The sequence below is a fragment of the Ambystoma mexicanum genome, chromosome 7q, assembly GCF_040938575.1.
Source record: "Ambystoma mexicanum isolate Mex_15411 chromosome 7q, UKY_AmexF1_1, whole genome shotgun sequence".
In the NCBI taxonomy this organism is placed as follows: Eukaryota; Metazoa; Chordata; class Amphibia; order Caudata; family Ambystomatidae; genus Ambystoma; species Ambystoma mexicanum.
In genome coordinates this window covers 157,641,500-157,668,052 of record NC_090941.1, presented here as the reverse complement: position 1 = coordinate 157,668,052, position 26,553 = coordinate 157,641,500, and the positions used below count along the sequence as shown (strand labels likewise).

Genomic DNA, 26,553 nt, shown 5'->3' with positions numbered 1-26,553 from the left:
TTCATAATGTGAGTGAGGGATAACAAACATTTGAAAGATTAGAAATGCAAGAGGAGAATATTCCTGCGGGGATTATGAGATTAATTAGGCCTTTTTTCCTTTCAAAAGACCACTTACTCTTCCAGCCACTTTGCCTCAGAGGCACAATTCAATGCCTTCCTAGAAATAGGTACATTACTTTGATTCAAGACACATGACTCGGAAGCATTGAAGGGCCCAGTTACTGGCACTGATATGCATTTGGCTATTGATGAGTCCACTGGGGGTAATGGCTACCCTGACAGTTTTCATTAAGTCTTTTGGTGAACTGTTGATCTCTCACTTATTGGCAAGGTTTGAGGAGTCCCTAGAGCTTTTGCAAGCCAAAAAGCCAATGGACTTGGGTGGTTATTACTGTTCTAGCTCTTTAGTAACCGTAGATGATACTGTTTTTGCTGGCACCGCGGAGAACATGTTGCTCTCTTGGATGCCCAGAATTGCCCTGAGATCAGCCAGGTTTCATTCCCAGTCATTGCCACTCCCTATAACTTGAAACATGTTCTCCACCAAATTCAGTCCATGATCCAGGCTGTGTCGCTATTGTTGGATGGGAAAATTCATTCATCTCAATTAAACTCTTCTTTTCTGTGCGCTTAAAAGGAAAGGGACTAATGATACCTTCCATTGCATGTTTATGCTTTTATGCAAGAACCCATGGTCCAGGGTGTGCACAGATGTGAATATTTCGAAGCCTTTTCCTTTGGGGCGGGAACCTGTCAAGGGTGTCACATTTCTATCTTGCGTTTTGCCTTTGCCAATAAGCCTCTTGCAGGTGTTCTCAGAAATGTCCACATGGAAAAGGGCTCTCCATCTACTCCCATAAAATAGATCTTTCATCGTATCCAAGGACATTTCATTATGTGTTTGGGATCCAGCCCATGTCACGTATGGTTCCAAGAATACTCCAGATGGTCCAGGTTTTTTTATCAATTGATTCAGCAGGGCACTAGGGCTAGCACTCTCGCTCTCACCTAGAAACAGTGTTTTCCACCCTAACATAGGCGTCCTTATCCCCTAGGTTAGCACTATAGAATATTGAGCCCTAGTGTCTACTTTCTAGGCTAGCTGACTGGGGTAACCTAATCTATCTATAATCCCTCAGGGAATTTCTAAGATACACCTACACTACCAGTTTTTTTAGTAGGTAAAAGAGAATATAGGTGTGTGCCTTTAACACATTCTGCCGGGCTCGGTTTTCTTCCTCTCGCGCCCTGATGTTCCCCTGCCTTTCTCTGTTTTCTGTTGTTCTCTCTACTCCCAACTCCATCCACCTTCACTTCTACTCCCCAGCATCTTTTCTCTTCTGTCCCTCCAGCCTCTCACTCATAATGTTGCCTCCACCATTTGATGTCACTTCTCCTTCCTCCACTCTAGCACTCCACTCCTGAACACACTCCTACTCTCTTCTACACACTCCTAATACCTTCTTCTCCCCACTAATACTTCCAGCTCCACACAAACTACTAATCTTCCCACTTTCTACTCACACATCTTTCAGTCTCACAACCACTCCCAACACAGTACCACTTGTACTCATCAACCAATACCTCGCCTTCTCTATAATTTGTCACCATGGTTTTCTGCAACGTCCTTCCTCCTTGCCTGAACAACCCAAAACCTATCATTTCCTGGGGTCTTTCTCATCCCCGTTCCCTATCATCTGATTGGTGTCTGAATCTGCCCATATTATACCCACCTGGGAGGTGTTGCATACAGAAAAGGTTTGAAATAGTGGTCTAAGCCACGCCCCTTTTCTATGAACAGACCCACCCTCAGGCAGCAATGGCGGACCACGTTGTACAGTGTCCAGGTTCATGTGGGGCCTGGATGTGGCTTCCCCCAAAGTATGTAGTCTTATTTGGTGGTTGTCTCACTTGTTTAAGTCCCTGATGGCCTAGGGTGTCTGCAGCGGTTTCACTGCTGCGTGCAGTGGGGCACTGTCCTTAGAATGTCACGATGCAACTGAATCTCACTGTCTTCTTCTGTCTCTTTCGCTTTGCCAGTTTAGGGACTCCACCGCTGGAAGGCAGATGGCATGGAGCACTGGTGAAATGTCCTCTGACCACTGGTTTCTCCTTCCGGCTGCAGTGTTCACTTTGGATCTAGAAAAACCTTTGCATTTTAAAGGGAGAGAAAAGAAAACAATGATATTGGTGCTTTCTTTTTATAAACCTCAGGACCCACCTGAGGGCGTAAGTCACCTTTCACCACTCGATATTCTGGGAACTAGCTTATTAGGCTGCTACCACAGCCACTACCTCCCATCCCTGGTTAACAGGTGAGGCTGAGCAGATGCCGTGTGGGGTCTTGTGGCGATGTAGAAAAAAGCAACTGAGTGCATTGAGGAACTTTTGCTGAAAACATGTAGAAAAAGGCAAATTGGAAAAAATAACTGGTTTTGCACAAGCAGCTGTAATATCAATAAAGGCAATGCTGCAGAAGAGGTACATTTTCGAAGTACATTGAGCTAGCTCCAATTTAATTTGGATTCATAGCCCCTCCAATAATGTCTCCCATGAATTCTGAAAAGGAAGGCACGGATGCACTAACTGCGCCATTTGGTCGCATTTTGTAAATTGATCTAATGCTCAAACCAATTGCATCCCACAGTTCAAAGTGAGGTCAACCCGCCTGCCATTTCGAATTGCACTCATTTTAGTCTGCTACAACGTGAGCCAATGCCATATACAATGAAAGCATCACATTATTCACATCCTGGGGCGGGGGTGGCGGCGACCGTATTCTTTCAATCCATGTTATTCTGAAAATCACACGAACATGTAGCTATTGAGTTACCAAGCATAAAGTTAAATGATATCAACCCATGTGGCCCTTTATAGCCGTTCATTCAATTGTCAATATCCGCAACACATCAAAAACCATGCAATACTCGTATGCCACCTCTAATTCGCCATTTCACTTGTTTGGGGAGAAGCCACTTTACACCACGCCAAATTCGATGTTTACCTTCACAAAACTAAACAGGAGAGGTATGATAGCAAAATCATTTGTCTGTAAAGGTTCTGGATGGTTCGAAATAAGGATACAGTGAGCAGGAGCTAAAACCAGCGATATCACCCAGTAGGCAGGAGCAAGTGCCCAGCCTACAGATGATCTACCTTCCATAGGAGACATGCCCCAGCTTTATGCCCAATATGCATGATCCATTATGCTTCAATGTGTACTAGATATGGCCCGATGTGTCTTGATATGATAGGTTATTTATAACATGCTTAATACACGGGGGTTTCTAAGTGCGGACCTGGGGATCGAACCTGTGGTGCTCCGTGTCGCCTTGCTTCCAAGGCGAGCACGTTGCCCCTGAGCTATCCTCCCGAGACAACATTAACATTCTCAAATACTCAAGGGTAATGTTACATATGCTTGTTTTTAAGGCACCAGTGTCCTAGGGAGCAAAAAGTAGCTCCCGATAGCTGTTGGTTTCAAGCCAACCAGGCTCTCCTAGGCTCAAAGCGGGAGCTAAATACCTCCCAGCAATTTCGAAGCCTAGTTCTGCAACGATTACCAATGTGCTGATATCCTAATGCATGTTCTCCGGCACTCTAGTGTGTCCTGCATTATTTCCTGCAGTCTATGAATGACTAAAGTTATATTTTGGAAGAACGAGTGTTTGCTGGCAGTTGTGTCAGCCCAAAGTGCTGAAGAGGAAGTAGTCATTGCTGGCGCGGCTTCCTACAGGGTTCCTCCCTACCCACCATTAAAACATGCTGGACAAAAGACAGGGAATTAAAACCCATACTGTCATGAATGGAGTGTACTCATTTATTATAAAGCCTGGGTCCCAAGACTGAACATCTTTCCTCCCCATGCACTGCATGTACACAATGAAATCCACCAACCCTCTCAGGTTTGTAACTTACTACTTGTTATCTCGATTGATGTAGTTGCTTGTAGGGGGCCCCCTACAGATAACATAACTTTACATGAATACATGAACAAGGAACAAGGAACAAGATAGCACTTGTAGCCACACTGATCCACGTACCAGAGCTCGCTGCGTGAAGGCCTGGGGTGGTCTCCGCTGACGGTTTGCCATCTGTCTCTTCCAACGCCATGTTATATTGAGGCGACCGTTGTTCTCCCCCTTCCACAACAAACGAAATGATACCTAAAACAAACATGCAACAGACGTTGAATTAATCGGGGCATTAGTTTTTATAAAATGGACTGCCAGCCTCGTGCATTAACGTTGCATCAACTCAGTACTAAAATCCTCGGCTGAGCCTGGATTCCAGGTGTCGGCTTCCCAATTAGAATTGATGTGGCACTTGGCGCGTGCAGGGAAACGTGTCCATGTTCACATCCGCTCTTGTAAAGGGTAAGCCTGCCAGCAGTTCACGTGAAATAATTACAGTCCGGTGGTGGGGAATGCACACACATTAGCCTGCAGAGGGCTTATCAGCCATGGGTGACAGTTTGTATTTACCTTCCTTCCAAAGTAATTTCTCATGTGTAGTTTAGGCCGTGTCTTGCTTGATTGTGTCCCTGTCGCTCTGTGAGAGGAGTTCGAGGAGCAAAGAGAGTCTTAATATGGAGTGGTCGAAGTGTACGCAAAAAAGTAGTGAAACTATGTTCTCTGCTGGCCTGCACCCCCTCAACCTGCTCCCCGCAAATTCCATTGCCACGCCCCTGCCACACACAATCCATACACCCAAACACACACACTTGCTGTTTAAGGGAATGTAAAGTGCAGCGACTTATGAGCAAGTTTCAACTTCTTCAAACACTTATTTTAAAACCAAATCATTCTGGAACTGTTTCTTTTAAAAATAAAAGTATAGGAACAGAACAAAAAAAGCAGAAAACACTACTCCCAACCGCCCAGCCCACTTGGACACTGTTAATATGACATTGCAATCTAATCTCTGTAAAAATGCGGTTCTCCTCAGCGAGGTTGTTCACTGATTGCCATGTTTTTACATTTTCTGAATGTACACTTCAGAAGAACGAAGAACCTACCTCCGATAATGTTCTTTCTCATGGACGGCTCCTCCCACACATTCCAAAAACCTGTACACGGCAACTGGCTTTGGAGAAATTCTCTTAAATTAATTAATTACATAAATAAATAAATAGCAGTGGCCCTAGTGTTCCCTGGCACGGACTCTCTTCGAAGTAACACTACTCGACTCCGGATGTGTTGAGATGGATTTCTGAACTCTGACCTAGTGGGCAGAGGTTCAGGGGGCCGGCCTAGTTTCTTGGAACAGGGTAACCTTCTGGACAAGCCAGACCAATCAAGGTAGCTTGGCGGCGGTCAAAACTAGGTCTCAGGAGGGGTGAGGGTGACTGAAGGACCTCAATGAGAACACAGAGTAAAGGACACTTATAAATCACTCCCAGTCAGGTGTAGATATATAAAAAATACATATACATTTATTGCAAGGCCTTTGAGTTTCAAACACACAAATCAAATCACAGTAATACTTATTAGACCAACACAATCCTATCTAAATACATATATACAAGACCACTGAGGTCTAAATGGTTAATGCACGAAATGGGTCTACAACCTAAAGGGGAATGAAACAGGCAATGCAAATAGTCTTTAGTCCCTTCTGCATCCAACACACTCCTAACTAAGAGGCAGTCCAGTCGCTAAGAAGAGGGGAGCCTAATGCTCAAATGTACATGCAATGCAAGCGCACGCGGTAGTACAAATGGGCAAAACGGGGTCTCTTCAAGGGTCTGTAGCAGCTCAGGAAGGTGGGTGAAGCGATGAAGAAAAGGTTCAACTATTCGAGGAGGGTCTCCACTTGAGGACAGAGTCGATTCCAAGAGTTGGGAATAGTTTGCTAGTTCGCACTAGCAGTGGAAAGGAGAGAGGCCCCCAAGGGCCACTCATGCGTAAAAATGGACGGAGGCGCTAGGGGCCACCGGCTAGGGTTGCAATTACTCACCGACCCCCGGCGCACTTCGGACCAAACTTTGGCAGTCAAGTCCACAGTTGCAGGTTGAAGTGTGACAATTTGGCGGCTCTGCGGCATTCAGCAACGAAGATACAGCGATGATTCCCAAACGGGACAGTGGCGATTTCTCTGCTCCTGGTGGATGGATCAGGCCAGTTTCACTGCAGCAGGCTACAGGGGTAAGAGGGGCACAAATGCAGTGCACCTGCAAAGGTCGTCACCACGGCTGGGCGACACGGTAACCGTGTATGCTGCGGTTCTGGCGCTCTCATCTCACTTAAGACCTGGGATAGCAAAGTGTAGGAAATTCGGTTTGAGGGTGCCATGAACACAGGGCTAGCAGTGTACCAAGTTTCAAGGGCCTCCTCGAAAAGGCGGTGGAAACAGAGCAAATGTCCTGCATAAACTGGCCAGCCCACTGGATGGCCCAGGGACACTTCCAAGAAGGCTTACTTGCAGGTTTTGGTGAAGTTCCTGAGAATAGTTGGTCCCACTATTCCAATGGGTCGAAACATCGTCGCAGACCTTCTAGGACGACCAGATTCAGAGGGGTCCCACAGGATGACAGCATGCTCAGGGTGCCAAACCTTCCAGCGGGTCACCAGCGGTTCCTCGACTTGGCTTCTTAGCTTCAGGATACTTGGATCCTATCCTTCATTCAGTGAGAACTCCAGAGATCGACATGGTATGGGTGTTTGGGGGCCTCGCTTATCCAGAATCTCTTTTGTGCCAAAACGAAGAGTACTTCATGGGAGATCTGCTCACATACAGGCATACCATACGTGGACCAATTACAGACCACTGTGGTCCCAGGCATTCACAGCACTCCGTGTTATGGGGACATCCTGGAGGCACACACACAAGGCATGCAGAAGCCCGCAAAAGCTTGGCGTTTCGCGGGAAAATGCATGCCTAAATAAGGACTGACCCGGGTCAGCTGGAACTGGGAAAGGCGAAAGGGGCAAGATGGCCTAAGAATAGGACAAAGAACCTTGTGGCATGGCAATTTTGGAACCAGGCCGTCTATTAGTGCCAAACACAGTAATCACGGTTTACCTGGCAGGAAAGGGTTGACATTACATGGAAAGATAAGCTGTCACCAGCCCTGTCTGTGACACATCTGCACACCTGCTAAAAATCCTTCGAGAGTATCTAGGGCCTTTGGAAATGACTAAGAGACCCAAGTGTACTGTAATGGAAGGTACATTGTACAATTGTTACATGTTGCAGAAAAGTTGCAACATTGGAAAATGACTAAGGGAAACAAAGTTTCCCAGTACTGACTGTCTTAAGGGCATGTCAGTTTCCCCATAAAAAGTGAGCGAAAGCCCAGAGGAGTGCAGCAGAAGGCTTGCCTTACCTGGCAAAGGCAGACTATGGTGCTAAACAGCAGCAAAAGGTTGGCAGGGGTACACAAATGGAGGGAAAATTACACATAAATGGAAATCTTTCCTAACACTCGCCCCTCCCATTCCAAGGACAGGGGGAATTAATCCACCCTTGGATGAGTCTCATGTTAGGTCGGTTAAACATTCTGGACAACCCATCAGCATTGCTATGTTGGACACCTAGTCTATGCTCAATAGTGAAGTCAAAGCCTTGCAGACTAATGGACCACCTGAACAAATTTGGATTCTCTCTCTTCATGTTCATTCAGAACCTCCAGTTTTTAGCGATTTTCCGATCCCGCAAAATGCTGCGGAAAACAGTAGTTTTTGCAAAAAAGCACAAAAACTGTGCAGTTTTTGCAGAAATACCCACACAAATGTCTGTTTTTGAAAAATAATAAAATCTTTTTTTAAAAAATCTCAAGGAGCCAAGGGGCTCAACTCTATTGTTTGGACTCAGGAAATTAAATGCGCAAGCACATTTCAACACTTGAGCAAAAAAAAAAAAAAAAAAAGGAGTAGTTCAATCCACAAAGGACATCTGAATGGACGCTTCTTATATGCGCCCAGTCAGATGTCCTTTTTCACCCCTTTGCACAAATCAGGAAAAGCGCATCCCAATTTCACAAGCAAGATGCGCTTTTAAATGTGCAGAAATTGTAGGCCACTCTATGCACCCACTTTAAATATGTGCACGTGGGGTTCCACTGCTTTCATGCAATACGTTTTTACGTGTGACAGCTGACTCACTTGCATTTCTGTTCTCCAAATGGGATAGAAATGTGTTGTTTTGGGTTGCATTTTACAGTGGCAGGACCCTTAAGGGCCAGTCACGGTGAAACGCACGGGGAGCCTGTAGACCACTGTCGAGAGAGCGTTTCCAACACTAACGTATTCAAGGTGGCTGGCCAGCGCATCATTTGCGCTACAGCTCTGCCCCGTGGAAATGCACAGGTCACCTTTGAGATTAAGGTGGCCTGCTCATTTCCAAAAATGGCTTATCTAAAAACAGCACATCTTCTGCTCTATTTTTAGATGCCTGTTTTTTTTGTGGACAAAATCTACAGTTTTCTTCAAAAATTGAAAAATGGTCACAATATGTGAGAAAGGAGTGAGGGGAGTGATGGGTGAGCTGTGGCGTGGTAGGCAAGAAAGTGAAGGGAGAGCAGTGGGTCAGTGGGGAAAGCAGTGGGCAAGAGAGCAGAGCGGAGCGGATGCAGTGGGGCGGTGGGCCAGAAATCAGAGAGAGCGGAGGTACAGAATGTGGAAGGAACGTGGGCTCATGGATAGTAGTGGGCTGCAGATTGGGAGAAAGGATGAGGGAAGAGTGTGATAGAATGGGAGAAAGGATGAAAGATGCAGAAGTAGCATGCAAGAATAAAGGACTGTATACTGCGGAAGGAATTGGGGAGCATACGGTGTGAGTTGGGAGTATGATTTGGAGTTTGGCAGGGACTAGTGAGCGCAAATTGTGACTTGGCAGTGTGACAGAGCATGCGAGTTGTGATGGGGAATTGGTGAGACATGTGAGGTGTGTTGGGTGAGAGAGGTGTGTGGGTGTTTGCAGGTTTGGGGAACACAGAAGGGGAATATTTTCAGCATTACAACTGATAATGATTAATAATGTTAATAATATTAAATAGGCATGCACATTAAACCAAAAAAGTAGCCAAAACAAACAATGTTCTACCAAGATAGACATCTAGAACTCTTCCTATTTGATATAAAAGATACATATATTGACACCTTGGCCCTCTTGTAGCCTTGCGCACAGCATATTTCCTGCAATGTACCAATCTTGCACACTCCAGTCAATAAAAATTGTGCTGCAAAAATGCCGCCATAAATAAAGGTTTGTGCTGCAAAATTTGCTGTTTCATGCCGCAAAATTTGCCATTTCATGCCACTAAATCCTGGAGGGTCTGTTCATTAGCCACTTTAAGGGCTTATGGTCAGTTTGCACAGTGAAGTGGGTCCCATAGAGGTAGGGCCTAGGCTTCCTTAGGGCCCACACAACAGAGAAACATGCTTTCTCTACTGTGGACCATCTGAGCTCTCTGTCCTTAAACAGGCGACTTATGAAGCCAATGGGATGTTCCTTACCCTTTTCATCTACTTGTGATAGTACAGCTCCTATCCCAGTGTCAGAGGCATCTGTCTGCACAATAAAAAGGACTTTGGTAATCAGGGGCCCTGACAACAGGGGCCTGGCACAAGGAGTCTTAAGAAATTGAAGACCTTCCCACACTCTTCAGACCAAGTTACCTTCTTGGGTTTCTTAGGAGTGGTGCGAGCAGTCAGAGGGGCAGCTATGGTGCCATAGTCTGCCATTACATTTCTATAGTACCCAGTGAGTCTTAAAAGGGCTCTGACTTGGATATGAGTAGTGGGGGTAGGCCAGTCTTGTACTGCTTGTACTTTACTGGGTAGAGGCTGTATCCTCCCTCCACCTACTTCATGTCCAAGGTAGACCACTGATCCTTGTCCATTCTGGCACTTACTGGACTTTATGGTCAAGTGTGCCTTCTGAAGAGCCTGCAGCACAATCCTAAGGTGTTTCACATGGTCTTCCCAGGTGGCACTGAAAACTGCTATATCATCCAGATATGCAAGACAGAATTCATCCAACCCATTCAACACATGATTCACAAGCCTCTAGAAAGTGGCAGGGGCATTCTTCAACCCAAAAGGCATTACCCTGAACTGGTAAAGACCCTCTGGTGTTGAGAAAGCTGTCTTCTCCTTGGCCAATAGCCTGAAGTGAGGTCAAATGTGCTGAGGTATTTCGAGGCACCCAAAGTATCCACCAGCGCATCTGTTCTAGGCAAGGGATGTGCATCTGTCTTGGTGACAGCATTCAGAGCCATGTAATCCACACAGAACCTCCACTCAGAAGTGCCTGCTTTTGGAACCAATACCACTGGGCTGTACCCAGGACTACTAGAGGGTTCAATCACCCCAAGATCCAACATTTTGTTGACCTCTGTCTTAATGTAAGACCTTACTTTGTCTGACATTCTGTATCCCCTACTTTTGGTAGGTACACTGTCTGTGTCAATGTCATGTTTGCACCAAGGGGACTGTGAGAACAAGGGAGGAAATTGCTTCAGCAAACTTTTCACCTCTGCTTGTTCATCAGCAGTCAGGTGAGGGGCCACTTGGACACCCTCAATGGAGCTGTCTGAAGGACTGCCCTGGAACAAGTCAGGGAGAGGTTCTGACGATGACTCCAACATCTAAAGCCAGCAGCAGTGCAGCGATTTCAATTCTTGGGATGAAAGCCTTCAGCCTTTTTACGTGGAACACATTTGGAGCCTGACCAGCCCTTCTAAGGTCCACTAAATAGTTGACCTCACCCAGTGATTCCACCACTGTGTAAGGGCCTGACCATTTGTCCTGTAAAGCTCGAGGCCTTATATGATTCATGATCAGGACTTGCTGACTAGGTGTGAAATTGATGAGGGAAGCCTTCTGGTCATACCAATGTTTCACCAGTTCCTGCCCTGCCTTCAGTTTCTCACTAGCCAGACCCATCAGGAGTACCATCCTTTTTCTGAGCCTTAGCACATAGTCTACTACATTGGTAGTAATGGGGAGAGTGGGCATTTCCCACCCCTCCTTTACTATGGCCAAGGGTCCCCCTCACAGGGTGACCAAACAGAAGCTCTTAGGGGCTGAAGCCAACACCCTCCTGTGGTACCTCTCTGTAGGCAAACAGTAAGCATGGTAACAGAAGATCGCATTTTCTTCTTTGGGGTTCTTCCAGAGCCCCAATCATGCGTTTTAAAGTTATATTAAACCTTTTAACTAGACCATTGGTTTGTAGGTGATATGAGGATGAAACCGTAGAGGTGACACCACATTCCTTCCACATGTCCTGCATATACTTTGACATAAAGTTGCTGCCCCTATTAGACACAACTTCTATAGTGAAGCTAACACTAGTAAATATGCCAAGTAAAGCTTTTGCAACTGACTTGGCAGTGACAGTTTTCAATGGGATGGCCTCAGGATATCTGGTGGCACGGTCGACCAGCAAAAGGATAAACCTATTGCCTGAGGATGTTTGGGGGTCAAGGGGAACAAGAATGTTGCTCCCTACCCTCTCAAATGGTACCCCCACAACTGGGAGTGGTACCAGTGGAGCTTGGATTGTTGAGCCACTCTTACCAGACACTGGCAGGTGGCACAACTCCTGCAGTGACTTTGTACTTGTACCCCCATATTGGGCCAGTAGAAGTGCATGGACAACCTTTGCTTGGTTCTCTTGATAGCAAGGTGACCAGCAGGGGGCACTTCATGTGCCAGCTGCAGGAGCAAGGGGAACCACCAACCTCCTATGGTCACCTTCTGTAGACTCTGTAGGTTCACTGTAGAGGAGCCCACCTTCCCAATAAATCCTATGCTTCTGAGGAGGTTTACCCTCAAGCTGGGAGCAGGCCTGTCTCCTTATGACTTCCAGAGATGGGCACTTATGTTGGCCCTTACTGAATTCTTCCCCGTCAGGACCACCTTCTACTAATAAGTCTTTCAGTTCAGGATGGTCATTTGGATCAAATTCTACAGGTAACACCTCCACCTCGTCAGGTCCTGATGTGTGGCCAACTACCTCTACCTCAGGGGTAGGTGAGTTAGGGGGAATATTCCCTTTCCCTCTTTTGTCTTTTTTGATTCCTTTAGCCTTGGGTTTCCCCTTTGGCTTGAGCATTGCAGAGGTTTTGGCCAGTGCTGCCCTTGTTTGAGACCTTGTGCAGGGTCTTTCTGCTGTATCTCCCACAATCCCTAAGGCTCCGAGATCATTTCCCAGCAAGACCTTTCCTGGGACATCTCTCTGAATGCTCACTGGAATCCTTACTACTGTACCATTTAAAGTAAGATTTACAGGTATAACTGGGAACTGGAGTGGTGGGCCATGAGCAAACTTAGAGGGCTTCAGAGGAGCTCTGGCAACTTCCTCTGGGTCTACCAAGGTAGAATCTACTGCAGTTCGACTGCACCCACTATCCCTAAGAGTAGGAGTATCTACTGCATTGATCAGCACACTGTCTTTAAAGTAGTGCTTGGTATTGCCTGGAATCCTAGCACAAGCCTCTGAGACTTTAGGCTCCCAGGAACCCAGGGAAACTAAAACTACCTCAGTATCTATCCCACTGGGGAAGGAATCTGAGGAGAAGAATGCCCCTGTAATCTATTCTTCCTCATATGAGGAGAAGGCCAGATTAGCAGAGTTGACCCCCAAGGTTTGACCTTACATCTGGGGTCTCCCTTCACACGGTCACTTGCTCCACAAGCCACACAAGATCCACTGGGTCTGTGGACATAGGGAGGCTTACTGTAACCAGAGTTCTGTTTTGGAGTATAACCTCCACTACCCTGTGTGTTCTCTTGTGACTTACCCTTATGTGTCTTTTTGTGGCCCTTTTGGGAGGAAGTTTTATCAGGTCCGCCAGCCTGCCTATCTTTTGGCTTTTTCCCCTCCTCCTGCTTACCAGGATGAGTCTTGCCCTTATGGGACACTCTATGTGACACCCACAAATCTGCTGCAATGGCCAGCTTCCTAGAATCTAACTCCTTTGAATCTGCCAAATGCTGCTTTAGCTCAGGGGAACAAGATGCAAAAATATGTTCAAGCATGACAAGACATTTCATACCCTCAAAGGTGGAGACCTTATAGCCTTTGACCCAGACAGTCAAGTTTTTTAAAAAGAATCAGTCACATATGACACCCAAGTACTTCCTTCTTTTTTTATACTCTCTGAACCTTTTAAGGTATTGAGCAGGAGTCTTACCAAACTTCAAAATGAGAGTTTGCTTTAACATTGCAAAATCAACTCTTTCAGCTTTTGACATCTCCATAATAGCACTGCAGCAAGAATGGGGTAGTCTGCTGAGCAACCATGCAATCTTTTCAGCATTTACAACCTCCTGAACTTCACATTCATACTAAAATGCATTCAACCAGCCCATAACATCATTCTTCTCATCATACACACTGAGCAGATCTTTAGGAAATCTTGGATGAGAGGAGGATGCAGACCCATGTCCAGATCCCTTGGATCCATTTGAAGCTTGAAGCTTGGCCAATTCCAACTGGTGATACCGGTCTTTCTGTTTTTCTGCCTGCTCTATTCTCAGCCTATCCATGTGAAATTCAAGCTCTGTGTGCCTAATCAGCAGGTCTTGTTTCTTGAATACCAGCAAGGCCTCAGCATCAGAGCTTGCAGAGGAGACATTAGACATTGCACTGATGAGGTCAGCGACAGAACTGTCAGTTCTGCCAGTAGGAGCAGCCCCACTTCCTTCTGCACATTCATCAGAGGCTATGTCACCGAGCTGCAACTCTTGCCATTCCATGATTTTCTGAATCATTTCCAATTTTGTACCTTGAGCAGGTAAACCCCTCTGTACACATCTTTCTCAATGTTTCTGATCTAGAAGCATTTAAGGTTATAAAGGTACTTGTTTCCATTATATTAGATAGGTGTTTGGCCTTTTATAGTTATCACTACAAAGTCACTATGTGTCCTGGATAGGATTAACTTGAAATGCCTTCACTAGTGTGCAACACTGGATACCTTCAGTCCTATCCCACTGCTGCCACCAATTTGTTAAGATGGATTTCTGAACTCTGACCTGGTGGGCAGAGATTACGGAGACCAGACTCGTTTCTTGGAACAGGGTAACCTTTCTGGACAAGCCAGACCAATCAAGGTAGCTTGGCGGCAGTCAAGACTAGGTCTCGGGGGGGGTGAGGGTGACTGAAGGACCTAAATGAGCACACAGAGTAAAGGACACCCACAAATCACTCCCAGTCAGGTGTAGATATATTAAAAATACATATACATTTATTTCAAGGCCTTTGAGTTTCAAACACACAAATCAAATCACAGTAACACTTATTAGGCCAACACAATCCTATCTAAATACATATATACAAGACCATTGGGGTCAAAAGGGTTAATGCACGAAATTTGTCCACAACCTAAAGGGGAAGGAAACAGGCAATGCAAATAGTCTTTAGTCCCTTCTGCATCCAACACACTCCTAGCTAAGAGGCAGTCCAGTCACTAAGAAGAGGAGAGCTAATGCTCAAATTGACATGTGATGCAAGCGCAGGCGGTAGTTCAAATGGAAAAACGGGGTCTCTTCAAGGTTCTGTAGCAGCTCAGGAAGGTGGGTGAGGTGATAAAGTATAGGTTCCCACCATTCGTGGAGGGTCTCCACTTGAGGGCAGAGTCGATTCCAAGAGTTGGGAATAGTTTGCACTATCAATGGAAAGAAAAGGGGTCCCCAGGGGCCACTCTTGCGTAAAAATGGATGTAGGTGCTAGCGGCCACCAGCTAGGGTTGTGATTACCTACCAACCCCCGGCGCACTCCGGACCAAACTTCGGCAGTCTAGTCCACTTCGGTTGCAGGTTCAAGTGCAGCAATTTTGCGGGCTCTGCGGCTTTCAGCGACGAATATGCAGTGATGATTCCCAAACGGGACAGTGGCGATTTCTCCACTCCTGGTGGATGGATCAGGCCAGTTTCACTGCAGCAGGCTCCAGGGGCAAGAGGGGCACAAATGCAGCGCACCTTCAAAGGTTGTCACCACGGCTGGGCGACACAGTGACCGTGTATGCTCTGGTTCTGGTGCACTCATCTCACTTCAGACCTGGGAATGCCAAGTATACGAAATTCGGTGTGAGGGTGCCATGAACACAGGGCTAGCAGTATACCAAGTTTCAAGGGCCTCCTCAAAATGGCGGCGGAGACAGAGCAAAGGTCCTGCGTAAGCTGGTCAGCCCACTGGATGGCCCAGGGACACTTCCGAGAAGGCTTACTTACAGGTTTTGGTGAAGGTGCAGAGAATAGTTGGTCCCACTAGTCCAATGGGTCGAAGCGTCTTCTCAGACCTTCTGAGGGGTCCCACTGGACGACAGCGGGCTCAGGGTGCCAAACCTTCCAGCGGGTCACCAGTGGTTCCTCGACTTGGCTTCTTAGCTTCAGGATACTTGGATCCTATCCTTTGTTCAGTAAGAACTCCAGAGATCGACATGGTATGGGTATTTGGGGGCTTCTCTTATCCAGAATCTCCTTCACGCCAAAACGAAAAGGTCCCAATGGGAGATCTGCTCACATACAGGCATATCATATGTGGACCAATCACAGACCACTGTGGTCCCAGGCATTTGACAGAACTCCAGACTCTCTGGCACCCAGGATGTGTATTGGGGACAGACACCCCAGCCCACATCCTGGAGGCACACACACAAGACATGCAGAAGCCTGCGAAAGCTTGGCGTTTCATGGGAAGATACATGCCAAAATAAGGACTGACTTGGGTCGGCTAGACCTGGGGAAGGCGAAGGGGCAAGTTGGCCCAAGGACAGGACAAAGAACCTTGTGGCATGGCCATTTTGGAGCAAGGCCACCTATTCGTGCCAAACGCGGTAATCGCGGTTTACCTGGCAGGAAAGGGTTAAAATTACATGAAACAATAGGCTGCCACCAGCCCTGTCTGTGACACATCTGCACATCTCCTAGAAAATCCTGCGAGAGTATCTAGGGTCTTTGGAAAGGACTAAGAGACCCGAGTGTACTGTACTGGAAGGTACACTGTACACTTGTTACATGTTGCAGAAAAGTTGCAACATTGGAAAAGGACTAAGGGAAACAAAGTCTTCCATTACTGACTGTCTTAAGGTCATGTCAGTTTTCCCATAAAAAGTGAACGAAAGCCCAGAGGAGTGCAGCAGAAGGCTGGGCTCCCCTGGCAAAGTCAGACTACGGTGTTAAACAGCAGCAAAAATTTGGGGGGTACACAACTGGCGGGGAAATTACACATAAATGGAAATCTTTCCTAACAGGATGCGATGGCACTTCGAGTGTATACATAGTATCCAGGACCCCTGACCTCTGTTCCACCCATTATTTCCCCATGCTCAGCACTCTAGTGATCCATAAGTGAAACCAAGGTTTTGTAAAAAAACTGATCTTCTCTCGCATCACCCAAACAGTATTTGAATGTGGTGTAGGTTGGGAGGGGAATGAGGAATCTGGGAGGAGCCATCCATCAGAAAGAACACTACCCCAGAAAAGTAATTTGTTCTTCTAAATAGATAACGTTCTCCCACAGATTCCCCATCTTAGATAGACGTCCACAGATTCCCCATCCTAGATAGACCCCCATAGCCATTTGAAAGAGCCAGAGGTGGGAAGAGAGCGAGGCAGCACATCAATCAAATAAAAAACTTTGAAGAGCTGCTCAATCAAATCGCGCATTCTGTGAGCCCATGGAACAAATGCAGGAATCATTTGTGAAGCATTGCAAGGGAGTCCATGTCACCGCCTAACCAATATAGAGCACAGGTACACAACTTTGCAGACCAGAAGTAGCAGCAACACCCTTTGTAGAGTGAAATGGGTGTTGCTGCTACTTCTCAGCCAACCAACGCCCCTCCCCTTTCTTCTCTCTCTCTCTCTTTCTCTCTCTCTCTCTCGCTGAACCCTTTCTTCATAGTTTTCATTTGTTCTTCTACCCTCCATCATACATTTTGACTTTGCTACATTCCTCATTCTACGCACTCTTCTTCCCTTCTCTCCTAGCCTTCAGCCTCAACTTGATGTAACCTCTGCATCACTCTCTGGCCTTCCCATTATCCCCTTTGCATAATGCTTCTTTTATTTATTTAAAGTAAAACACATTTTTTTGCTTTGAAAGGTACCCCAGCATCAATTTTTGACATCACTCTTTTACCCAGACTTCTGTTTTTCCCCTATTGTTCCATCTGGTACATCGTGCAACCAGGTGTGTTCTTTTCCTATTCTACCTTTTTCCAAACCTATAATTTAAAATCAATAAATGTATTTATGTGTTTTCAGTACATATAGTGCCATAACACATTATTACAAAACAAAGCAATCAACATAGAAAATAGGATACATAATGAAACTACATAAATACATCACAATCATAATAAAATAACCATAGCAGTAATTTGATTTAAATCTTTCTAAAATTCGAAATAGCAAGAAAATATATATACATCATAGATCTGTCTTAAATGATATTCCTCTTGCGTTACAACCTTATTCAATTCAGAAAATATTTCTATCAACAAATTTGACCAGGACCAAGATAAGAGCTGGGGACTTGTCATTAATCTGTTCCATAGGCTTTCCGTTAGAACCTGAGATGATGAGTGAATATAAAAGGTCCCAGACTCAGGATACTTTGATTTAATAATGACAAACAATTCATCATCAAATGGCGCAGTCTCTCCAAGGATTCGGTAACACACAGTCTGCACCTTCAAAGCTCCTTAGGAAGTCCTCATTTGGGACCAATCACCTCAAGAGTTGGCAAACAATTGAATATGAATTTCAAATACTAGTCAGAGAATTTGTAAGAGGATAATTTGCTGATATAAATTCTTAGATCACATTGGGGTAGGTAAAAAAATGTTTTCCCTTATATAGGTTTAGTCTCCCCATGTCCTGGATGTCCATCGATCCGTCCCAATATTTTATTTTCCTTTTTACCCACGTCATCTGATTCAGACCCATTGAGATCAATCATGTCACAAAACACTTTAAATCGCTTCTTGAACGTTTTCAAGAAGGGATTTGAACCCTTCATCAATAAATCATTTAGATGGTTGCCAAGACTAAAGGCATCTGACCGTGACAGCTTTTTCTGTAAGGATAAACTCCTCTTAATGTATTGAGACCACCAAGACATCAATCCTAGTTCCAACCGATGACACTGGTTGGAACAGAGATCGGGATGACCAAGTCTTGCTTTAATATTTTACCTTCCAATGCATAAAAAGAAAATCTATTCTTAAAATTCATCACTTCACAGCCATATAGTACAATAACAGACATCGTTAGCCTATACAATTCAATCATTGGGACCAATGAGTATGCACACAATGGGCATCATTATAAGTTTGCCGGTCCGGACACGAGGGTGCCGGTAAGCTCACCAGCACCCTTGTTTCCGGACTGGCAAACTACAAGTCTGCCAGCCGGGGCCGCTGTGCGCAACAGGTCTGACCCTTCCGGGTGCAGCGATCACAGTAAAAGACTTTTCACGGGAGCACAGGCACTGTTAGCAATGGTGCCGATGCTCCCGTGTCCTCACTCCCATAGAGTCACATAGAACTCTATGGGAATGGGGACTAACAAATATACTGGCGCTTGATTTCCCGGCCGCCGGACTCAGAATGTGCCATTGACACCGGGAGGTCAGGCGCCGGTAAATTATTCAGAAGCTGGCGTCAACCCGCAGGTAGAACCGGCAGGGTTACCGCCAGACTTGAAATGAGGCCCAATTTACCTTTCACAGATTTCATTAAAGAAAGGCATGAGAAAGTAGTTTCCTCCCTCTTTAATTTGAATCTTTGCCACTGCTTTCTTACTGACACTATATAACCTAGGTAGTACAGTGATTCGACTTCACTTATTTCCTCATTATTCAGCTTCAATATGTAGCTCTTGTTACATCTGCAAGTGGTGCAAGTCATAACAAAGAATTTTGCTGAATTAATGGCCAATTGATTTGAATTATAATTAATTCAACACCTAAGAGTACATGTTGCAGACCTGCCAGAGTATAATCCATCAAAATGAGGTCATCTACATTTGCAATACAATTCAGTTTTAAACCAGACGATTTTGGAGGGTATCCCCCACATAGCTTGCTTACTTCCCACAGACCCACTAAATACAAATTAAATAGGTTGGGGGCAAGAACGCACCCTTGGCACACTCCCTTCTCTAAACAGATTTCTCTAGAAAGCTCCCCCATCATGTTTAGTCTAACACGTGCAGTATTACATGTATACAATGATGGAATCATCCACAGTAGACCCAAATCAATTCCCCAAATCATTAATTTCCACCATAGCAGTTGGATATTAACATTGCCAAAAGCAGACGATAAGTCTCTTGCAGCTACAAAATGTGATCGACCAAAGTTGCCACCTATATCAGAAATGCATGCAGTCAGTGCCAGACCACTAAGAACAGATCCACCCCTTTTCTAAAACCTGTTTAGAATGGGTTGAAGCAATTATATTTTTTCATTATTTCATGATAGACAAGGAGATCACTACCAAAATATGTGTTTTGTATTATTTACAGAGATTGCCCTGAAAAAAACCCAAAATACATTGGCTGAACAACGTCTGCCTGCTGAATAGTGTTAAAGAAGAAGTTACCAGATTAAAACTATGTGAAAGCAAACTTTTGTCATGAACATCAGGACTTTCAAATTCTTAAAAATCCCACTAGGCTTGCAGGGCGAGTTCCTTAGTTTACATACTCGACCTAAGAGAAATGCACTCTAAAATCCACTCTCTTCTGGCCTCTCCATTGCCGCCCCTCCCTCGGTTCACTCCATTGTTCATTTTAACATCTCAGTCTCCTCCACTTTCTACTCTTCATTTCTCCTCTTCAATGACTAAGAGGAAAGACAGGCAGGACTTTCTTGCCCTATCTTGTTGATAAGAGAACCCTTATACTGTTTCTTTGCCCTATTCCTGCCTCTCTCATTGACCATGCTTTTCTATGACTGACTATGCACTTATGACTCCATTTGGCCAATACTATCCTGCTCACAGATTAACACCTTCCCATCCTTGTCCAACCTTGGATCACCCCAGAATTTCTGACCTGCAAAACAAACATGCGCTGTGACCTACTACGCTGACACAAATTACAGACAACCTACAAAAGTTCCCTTGCTGCCCTAACCTCTGCAATGTACTCTGCCAAATCCTCCTACTTCACAGACCTAAACTCCTCCCTTCACAATCACCCCTGTAAACCTTCATCTGCCCTCCAATCTTTGCTCACACCTCCTAAACCAATATTCATTGCCTCCTCCTTTTTTGCTAAAGATTTGGATTCTATTTTCCTCTAAAATGTGTGACACTCACACAGCCCTCCTCTCTCCCTCCCTCTTCCTGTCCACCACCTCTCCCCTTCTATCTCTAATAGTCTCAACAACTTCTCCCCTATTGATTTAGAAGCCATCCTCCTCAGTGCCAACCCATCTTGGGCTCCTATCGACCCTTTTGCTCCCCACATGGTTAAATCTTAATCATGTGTCCTTATCTCTCTGAGCTCTTTAAACTCTTTCTCTCTGCTGGACTGTCCCCTACCTGCTTGAAATCTGCAACTGTCTTACTCCTACTGAAGAAACCCCCTGCTGACCCAAAATTCACAGAAAACTATTGGTCAGTTTCTCTCCTTGCCCATTATTCAAAAGGACTTGAGTGGGTTGTCTTTCACGGATCACCAAGTACCCTGCCGATAATGGCCTTAGTGATTTACTTCAATCTGGCTTTCATAGTAAACAATGCACCAAGAATTTCTCTCTAATGCCCATCACTCGAAACACTCTTCTATTCTCATCCTTTTGGATATTTCTGCCACTAGCGCACGGTTGACCACTTCTCTCTCTATCTCACTCTCCAGGTCCTTGAAGTTAGCAAATCTGGTCTTGCCTGGATCACCTCCTACCTGCAAGGTCGAGCCATAAAATTCTATTGGGACTCGCAAACCTCTTAACCCTATGCTTCTCCCCATCAGCGTCTCCCATGGGTCAGTCTTTGAACCTCTGCTGTTCACCATCTATTCCTCTGCCCTACGAAGACACATCTAATCCTTTGGATGTCTCAATCATCTTTATGCTGATGGCACTCAATTTCCATTCTTCACTCAAGCAATCTTGGAATGTATTGCGAACTGTCTCACAGTAATGCGTCACTGGATGGCTCTCTGCTGAACTCTTTAAAAATGAAAGTCATCTTTCTCCCAGCTTCCAATGCCATCTCTACTCTCCCATTTGCTCTCTCCTTCCCGCCTGACCACTTTGCTCGCTCACACAAGGCACGCAATGTTGGGGTCCTCTTTGATAGCGACCTATGACTGCAACAATTAATCACTACCACTAACTCTGCTGCTTGTGTTAAACTCAACATTCGGGAAATGTGTCCTTTTCTTAGTAACCACTCTACAAAAACGCTAATATCTACTCTCGTGCTCAGCAAACTTGACTACTGCTGAAGCAGACTCCTTGGCCTTCCTATTTACTCGTTTCTCCCTCTAGACAAAGTCTTCAACTTTCCTAACAGTACTCTGTACAACCTACCCAGATCCTCTCCCACTTATACCTACCAACAATAAGATGGTTTGCTCACCATGCATAACCACTATCTTTTTTAAGTTCCTTCTCCTATTCCACAAGCTATCAATGGCCTTGCTTCTCAGTACCTGTCTGTTTGTACATGAGTTTACTCACCATCTTGTTCCCTCAGGCCCTCCTCTGCACTCCCATCCCATACCATCCATTTTCCCCCTCTCACCTCTATTCATTCTTCCTACTCACCCCGCTCCACTGGAACCCACTGCCAATAACAACCAAAGCTAGCCCAACTGTGGATCTATTTTAAGCTTGGCTTAAACTTCACTTACTTGCTAAAGATGCAGCTCACCCTCCCCTCTTCCCATCCAACCACATCATTGCCTCCAGTGATACAATCTAAGTCATACTCCTCCTTAGGTAGAAGGACTTGCCCTCTTAGGTTATTGTACCTTTGTAAGTCACCTGTTTTCTTATATATTTTATTTTTCTGTTTGTTTTGTCCCTGGTATATGTCCCACATTTCTTTTTTTAAACCGACTGTCCACCATCTGTAGATGTGTTTAGTAAGCCATTTCAGTTCGAAATGAACATCCCTGTTCTTCAAATAAATACAAATAGCGTGAGCCCTGAGACCTAACAGGATTTATTTTCCTGCCAATTTGTACCATTCAGATTTGAGGGGCAGCATGGTCACACGATTTCTCCATGGAGAACGACAACAAAAAAGAAAGTTTGACTGAAAGAGCTCGAACCTCGCTCACCCCCCTGGCTGATATCATTTTCACCAGAAAAAAACAGACTTGAATGTCAAAAGTCACAAACGACAAGAATGTAGCAGCTGAAATGTAGACCACACGAGGAAAGTTACCAGATTTAGGTGCAGAGAGGGCATGATGAACTATTTCAGGGGAAGCATATTTAGCCCTATAAAAAAAGAGAGCTGGAATCCAAAAATAGGACTCCTGTTCAGGCATCCTTTTGAATACTGGCATGACTGTTAGGTAGCCTTTGACTGTACCGATTTGCAGTCCATTTCCTGCTAATGACAAAAGAAATTGCAGAAAATGTCTCTAGATGCCTTTAGTGACTGCAAAATGGATCTTCCCCTATGGGCAAAGCACTGGAAGGGTCTGAAACCATGGCCTGTACTAAAGGTCGAAGTGGACATGGCAAAGGTTTGGAGCAGTGTCTGCTCGACAGTGAACCCCAAGAACATTACCGTAGTCTTCGAGGACTAGAATTTCTCAATTGATTTGTTAGCCTTTAGCCTATGTTTAAAATAAATGAAAACTATCAAAGGACCCATCAAGAGGTTTAGCTTGTATGCCTGCCACAAAACTGGAAGTCCCCACATCCATGAATATCTACAGAACACTGATGCTGATCCCATAGCTTAGGCTACGCCGTTAGTTGTGTCCTGGCCTACCTGAAGCACCGGACCATGCTGCCTCCTTTCTATCCTCCACTAGATCCCTGAACCCTTCCCTCACCTAGCCTTCTGGCAAGTACTCTGCTGCTTCCCATAACATATGTGAATATTTATCAAGGGCACAGAAAGTATTAATTGCCTTGAAGACCACACTACCTGCCCTGAAAATGTTCTTCCCAAAAGCATTTAGCTTTTTACTCTCTTGTTCTGGTGGTATGGATGGAAAGGTTGAAGATGTAAGCCTGCCCCTGCCGTAGCAGCCAACACTGTCAAACTCTTCTGAGGTGCATGCCTTGCGAGATAAAGTGGATCGGTCAAGGCCATTTTGTACTTTTTTGCTAAACCCCAAGTTAAGGTTTGCGCCGAACAATGGTTTTGCCACAATGTCATGACCGGGTTGGCCAGGGCCAGATTATCTCTGTGGGCCTTGGCCTAGAACATCTGTCAGCATCTACAACTGGGCCATTTAAAAGGGGCTTTGGGCTGCAAGACTTTGAACACCTTCTGTACAGCCTGGCAGAATGCTGCACTAGCATGGTCACATGGGGACACATCTGCTATCTCTAAATCTAGGGAAGTATCCAGTTCACAGGCTTCAAATATCTTGGCTGCCAGCTCCATAAAGCCTGGGTGGCCTAAAATCAGCTCACACAGTGAAATCCTTAGGCTGCCCCATAAAAGTTAAAGGGAATAAGGAGACCTTCATCATAAATGTCCTGCACATATTGAAAGTATCAGGCCGCTGCATAACTCAACCCATCCCTCGACAGCAAAAGAAATTAAATTACACTTTGTGCTGAGGTTGTTGGCATCGTGCATTGGAGACTGTGGTTATCAGATGCAACTCTGAAGCATTAGGCTGCATTTTCTTTTTCAGGAAGTGGTCTGAGCCTTCCAGCGTATAGATGCCACCCTTCTTCGGTATTCTGCCAACTTTGAGGGGTGCAGTTGACCGACCTTACTCACCAGCATAGTGGTGGAAGACATCGACGTTGACACCTTTGAAAAAATATCAAGCATTATTTGACTAAATGCCTCCCGTTCTTCAACTGACGAGGCAGCAGTTTAACACCTCACCTAAGCCGCGATGCAACCTGTTCTTCCTCTTGTTTATGTGCTGAAGAACGATGAATGACGGAAACTGCTATTAGAGTGCAAGAGTTTGCGATCATTTTTGTGATTCTTTTTGTGCCCTTTCACATGGTATTTCTCTGGTGTGGGAAGGTCCGACACCCTCCAACTTCCAATGAATGGCTTTTGGGGGAAGGCGTAAAGCCAGTTTAGCTGCTCATTCTTAGAATCGCCTTAGGGGCTAATGGCCTGATAGGAACCACACTCTGAAATGTCATGGTTGGCTGGCAAGCACCAAACACAAACATTGGGAGGGTCAGTAATAGACCTTTTCTAAGTGAAGTTCCTGCACAATTTAAACCCGTTAGTTCTTGAACTAGACATCTCAAAAAGAAACTATTAGATCAACTGTGACACAAAGAAAAAATCTCTGAAGAGAACAACGCTCTCGAAGTAGCAAGCTGAGTGGGCAGAAGAAAGGAAATAAAGTCACAGGGCATGGTGTGTACTCATTTACTCCTCGCGCTGTTACTTCTAGAGTCGAAGACTGCTATGTGTGAAGGCATCATGAAGGAGACACAGACAACAGGTTCAAGTTTCTTTAATTTATTAACTTAAAAGGAAGGATGGAGTAAGGCCTAACTTGCCGATGCCAAGGTTAGATTTTCCTAACTAAAAAAAACTAAGATTAGTCTGTGTCAGGAAGTCCAATTCAAATGTCTGTCTTGCTCTCACAACTTGCCCTCACAGATAACTGTGTACAATGTGTAGGGATGTCAGCATCAAAATGAATAGTGTTCAAAATAAAGTTCAGAGCTTCTTCCAGCTCCTGGCTTGTAATCACCTTTCCCTTCCCCAATGTCAAAAACTGTTCACACAGTATCAGTGTTCCCTTCCCCAAGAGTACAAAATCTTCTAGCTTTTCTCAAAACAACAAAGTTTCTTGGGACATTTCCCAGCTCTTTTGATATCAGTACTTTTCTCTAGTTCACTTAAACAGTTCTGTTACTTGACTTCAAAATCACATAAGAGGTTCATACAAAACACAAAGCTTTTTTATGGATACTTTCATTGGCTTCTTGATACAGGGGGGCACTCGGTCTAGGTGCAGTTGTCGGACAACACAGTCCACCCATTACAGGTCAGGCAACCAATACCCCCCTTTCTTAGCTGTTTCCCATCAATAACTTGCCACTGCTTCCATTTAACAGTGATGTTTAGTTGATTCACCAGTGTCACACTCTTCTGACACGGTACCGCGGCTTGGCTGGCCACCATGCACCTTGTTACACTTTTTCTGTATTCATCTGGCTCTCTGCGGCAGTTCCTTGAACCCTTTTAGCTTTGGGCCAATTCTTGGTTTTTCATCTCATACCAGTTTTGGTATTTTCCTGACTTTGCCAATACTTGTATTTCATACAATACATTCCGTGGTATCTTCTACATACACCACCTTCCTTTCACTCCACGAGTGCTCAAAACTTGCCTTTACTCTGTTCGGCATTCAAAAGTGCATATTCTGGCTTTCAGTTCTTTCAGTATTCAAAGGTACTTGCTTTGCCATTCAAAAGTACTTGTAATAACGTTTCAGCTCATTCGGTATCAAAACAACAATGTTCAATGCTTATTCACCTGCGAGCCCGGTGCTGCCCATTCACTCACCGGTGTGAGCTTACGGCGCTGCAAGGTCTCCTCTGCTCCGGTTTCTGGCATCCGAGCAGGACCTTGCTTCTCTACCAGTGGTTCTTCGTGGTTTTGCTTCCCAGCGATTCTCTACCTGCAGCCCAGTCCTTGCGACCACTTCGTTCGGTCAGGCCGGTACCCCTCACGCAGTCCTGTTACCAGCTTCTAGCTTTCCTTAGGTTCGGTTCCTGCTGCATAAACTCTGCATCTGTCAACAGGTTTCGAGTGCTCCACTTCCCACGCCACTGTCTTGGAGTTGCTTACCTAGATACTGCCTCAGCCGCCACATCTGTTTCCATTTTCAAATGGAGGTCGGGTTTTAAAGTGCCCGCCACGACACTGAGTCCAGAAGAGACTAGACCACTCATCATTAGAACGGTTGTTCTTCCTTACTCGCGTTGTCCTCACCCTCGTTCCAGTACACATCTGAAGCTCATAAGTGTCTGTATTAACAAAAAGGGGCTGACATGTGCCTTTAGGAATAAAATGAAGTTGATATGCGTTTGTCTCAACCAAATGATGATGTGTTTTCCTAGTTGGTCTCTTCCTCGTCCCAGTGTTGATGTGGTTTCTCTGGGAGACAGTTTGAAGGGAAGAAAAGGGAAAGGGCTGACAGTAGCCTACAAAGGCTTGTGGCATAGAGGGGTCATTGTGAAAAGAGAAAAGGGGATACCATGTGTCATCTAAGGACGTCATCTCCCCACTCCCCACGTTCCCTCCCCCCAGGAGATCATCCCTTGCATATGCACCCCCAGGGTCAGGATCCACAAGCGATGGCCTTTCCCTAGCCACCTGAGAGGAGGATCCAGGAGGAAAAGAAATGAGGAAGCTCTTGGGTTCCTCACATATGTCTGAGTTGATGCCAGGGCACAC

At 45.3% G+C, this 26,553-nt stretch overlaps 1 protein-coding gene across 1 annotated transcript in view; it reads right to left on the bottom strand.

Annotated features, from left to right (window-relative positions):
• The window catches only part of CFAP47 (cilia and flagella associated protein 47), a 3,369,192-nt gene that overhangs the window by 1,279,644 nt on the left and 2,062,995 nt on the right, over window positions 1-26,553 (bottom strand). The window contains exon 50 of the mRNA XM_069639370.1: window positions 4,046-4,168. Within this exon, the coding sequence (XP_069495471.1) occupies window positions 4,046-4,168 (123 nt within the window). The remainder of the gene's footprint in view (window positions 1-4,045; window positions 4,169-26,553) is intronic.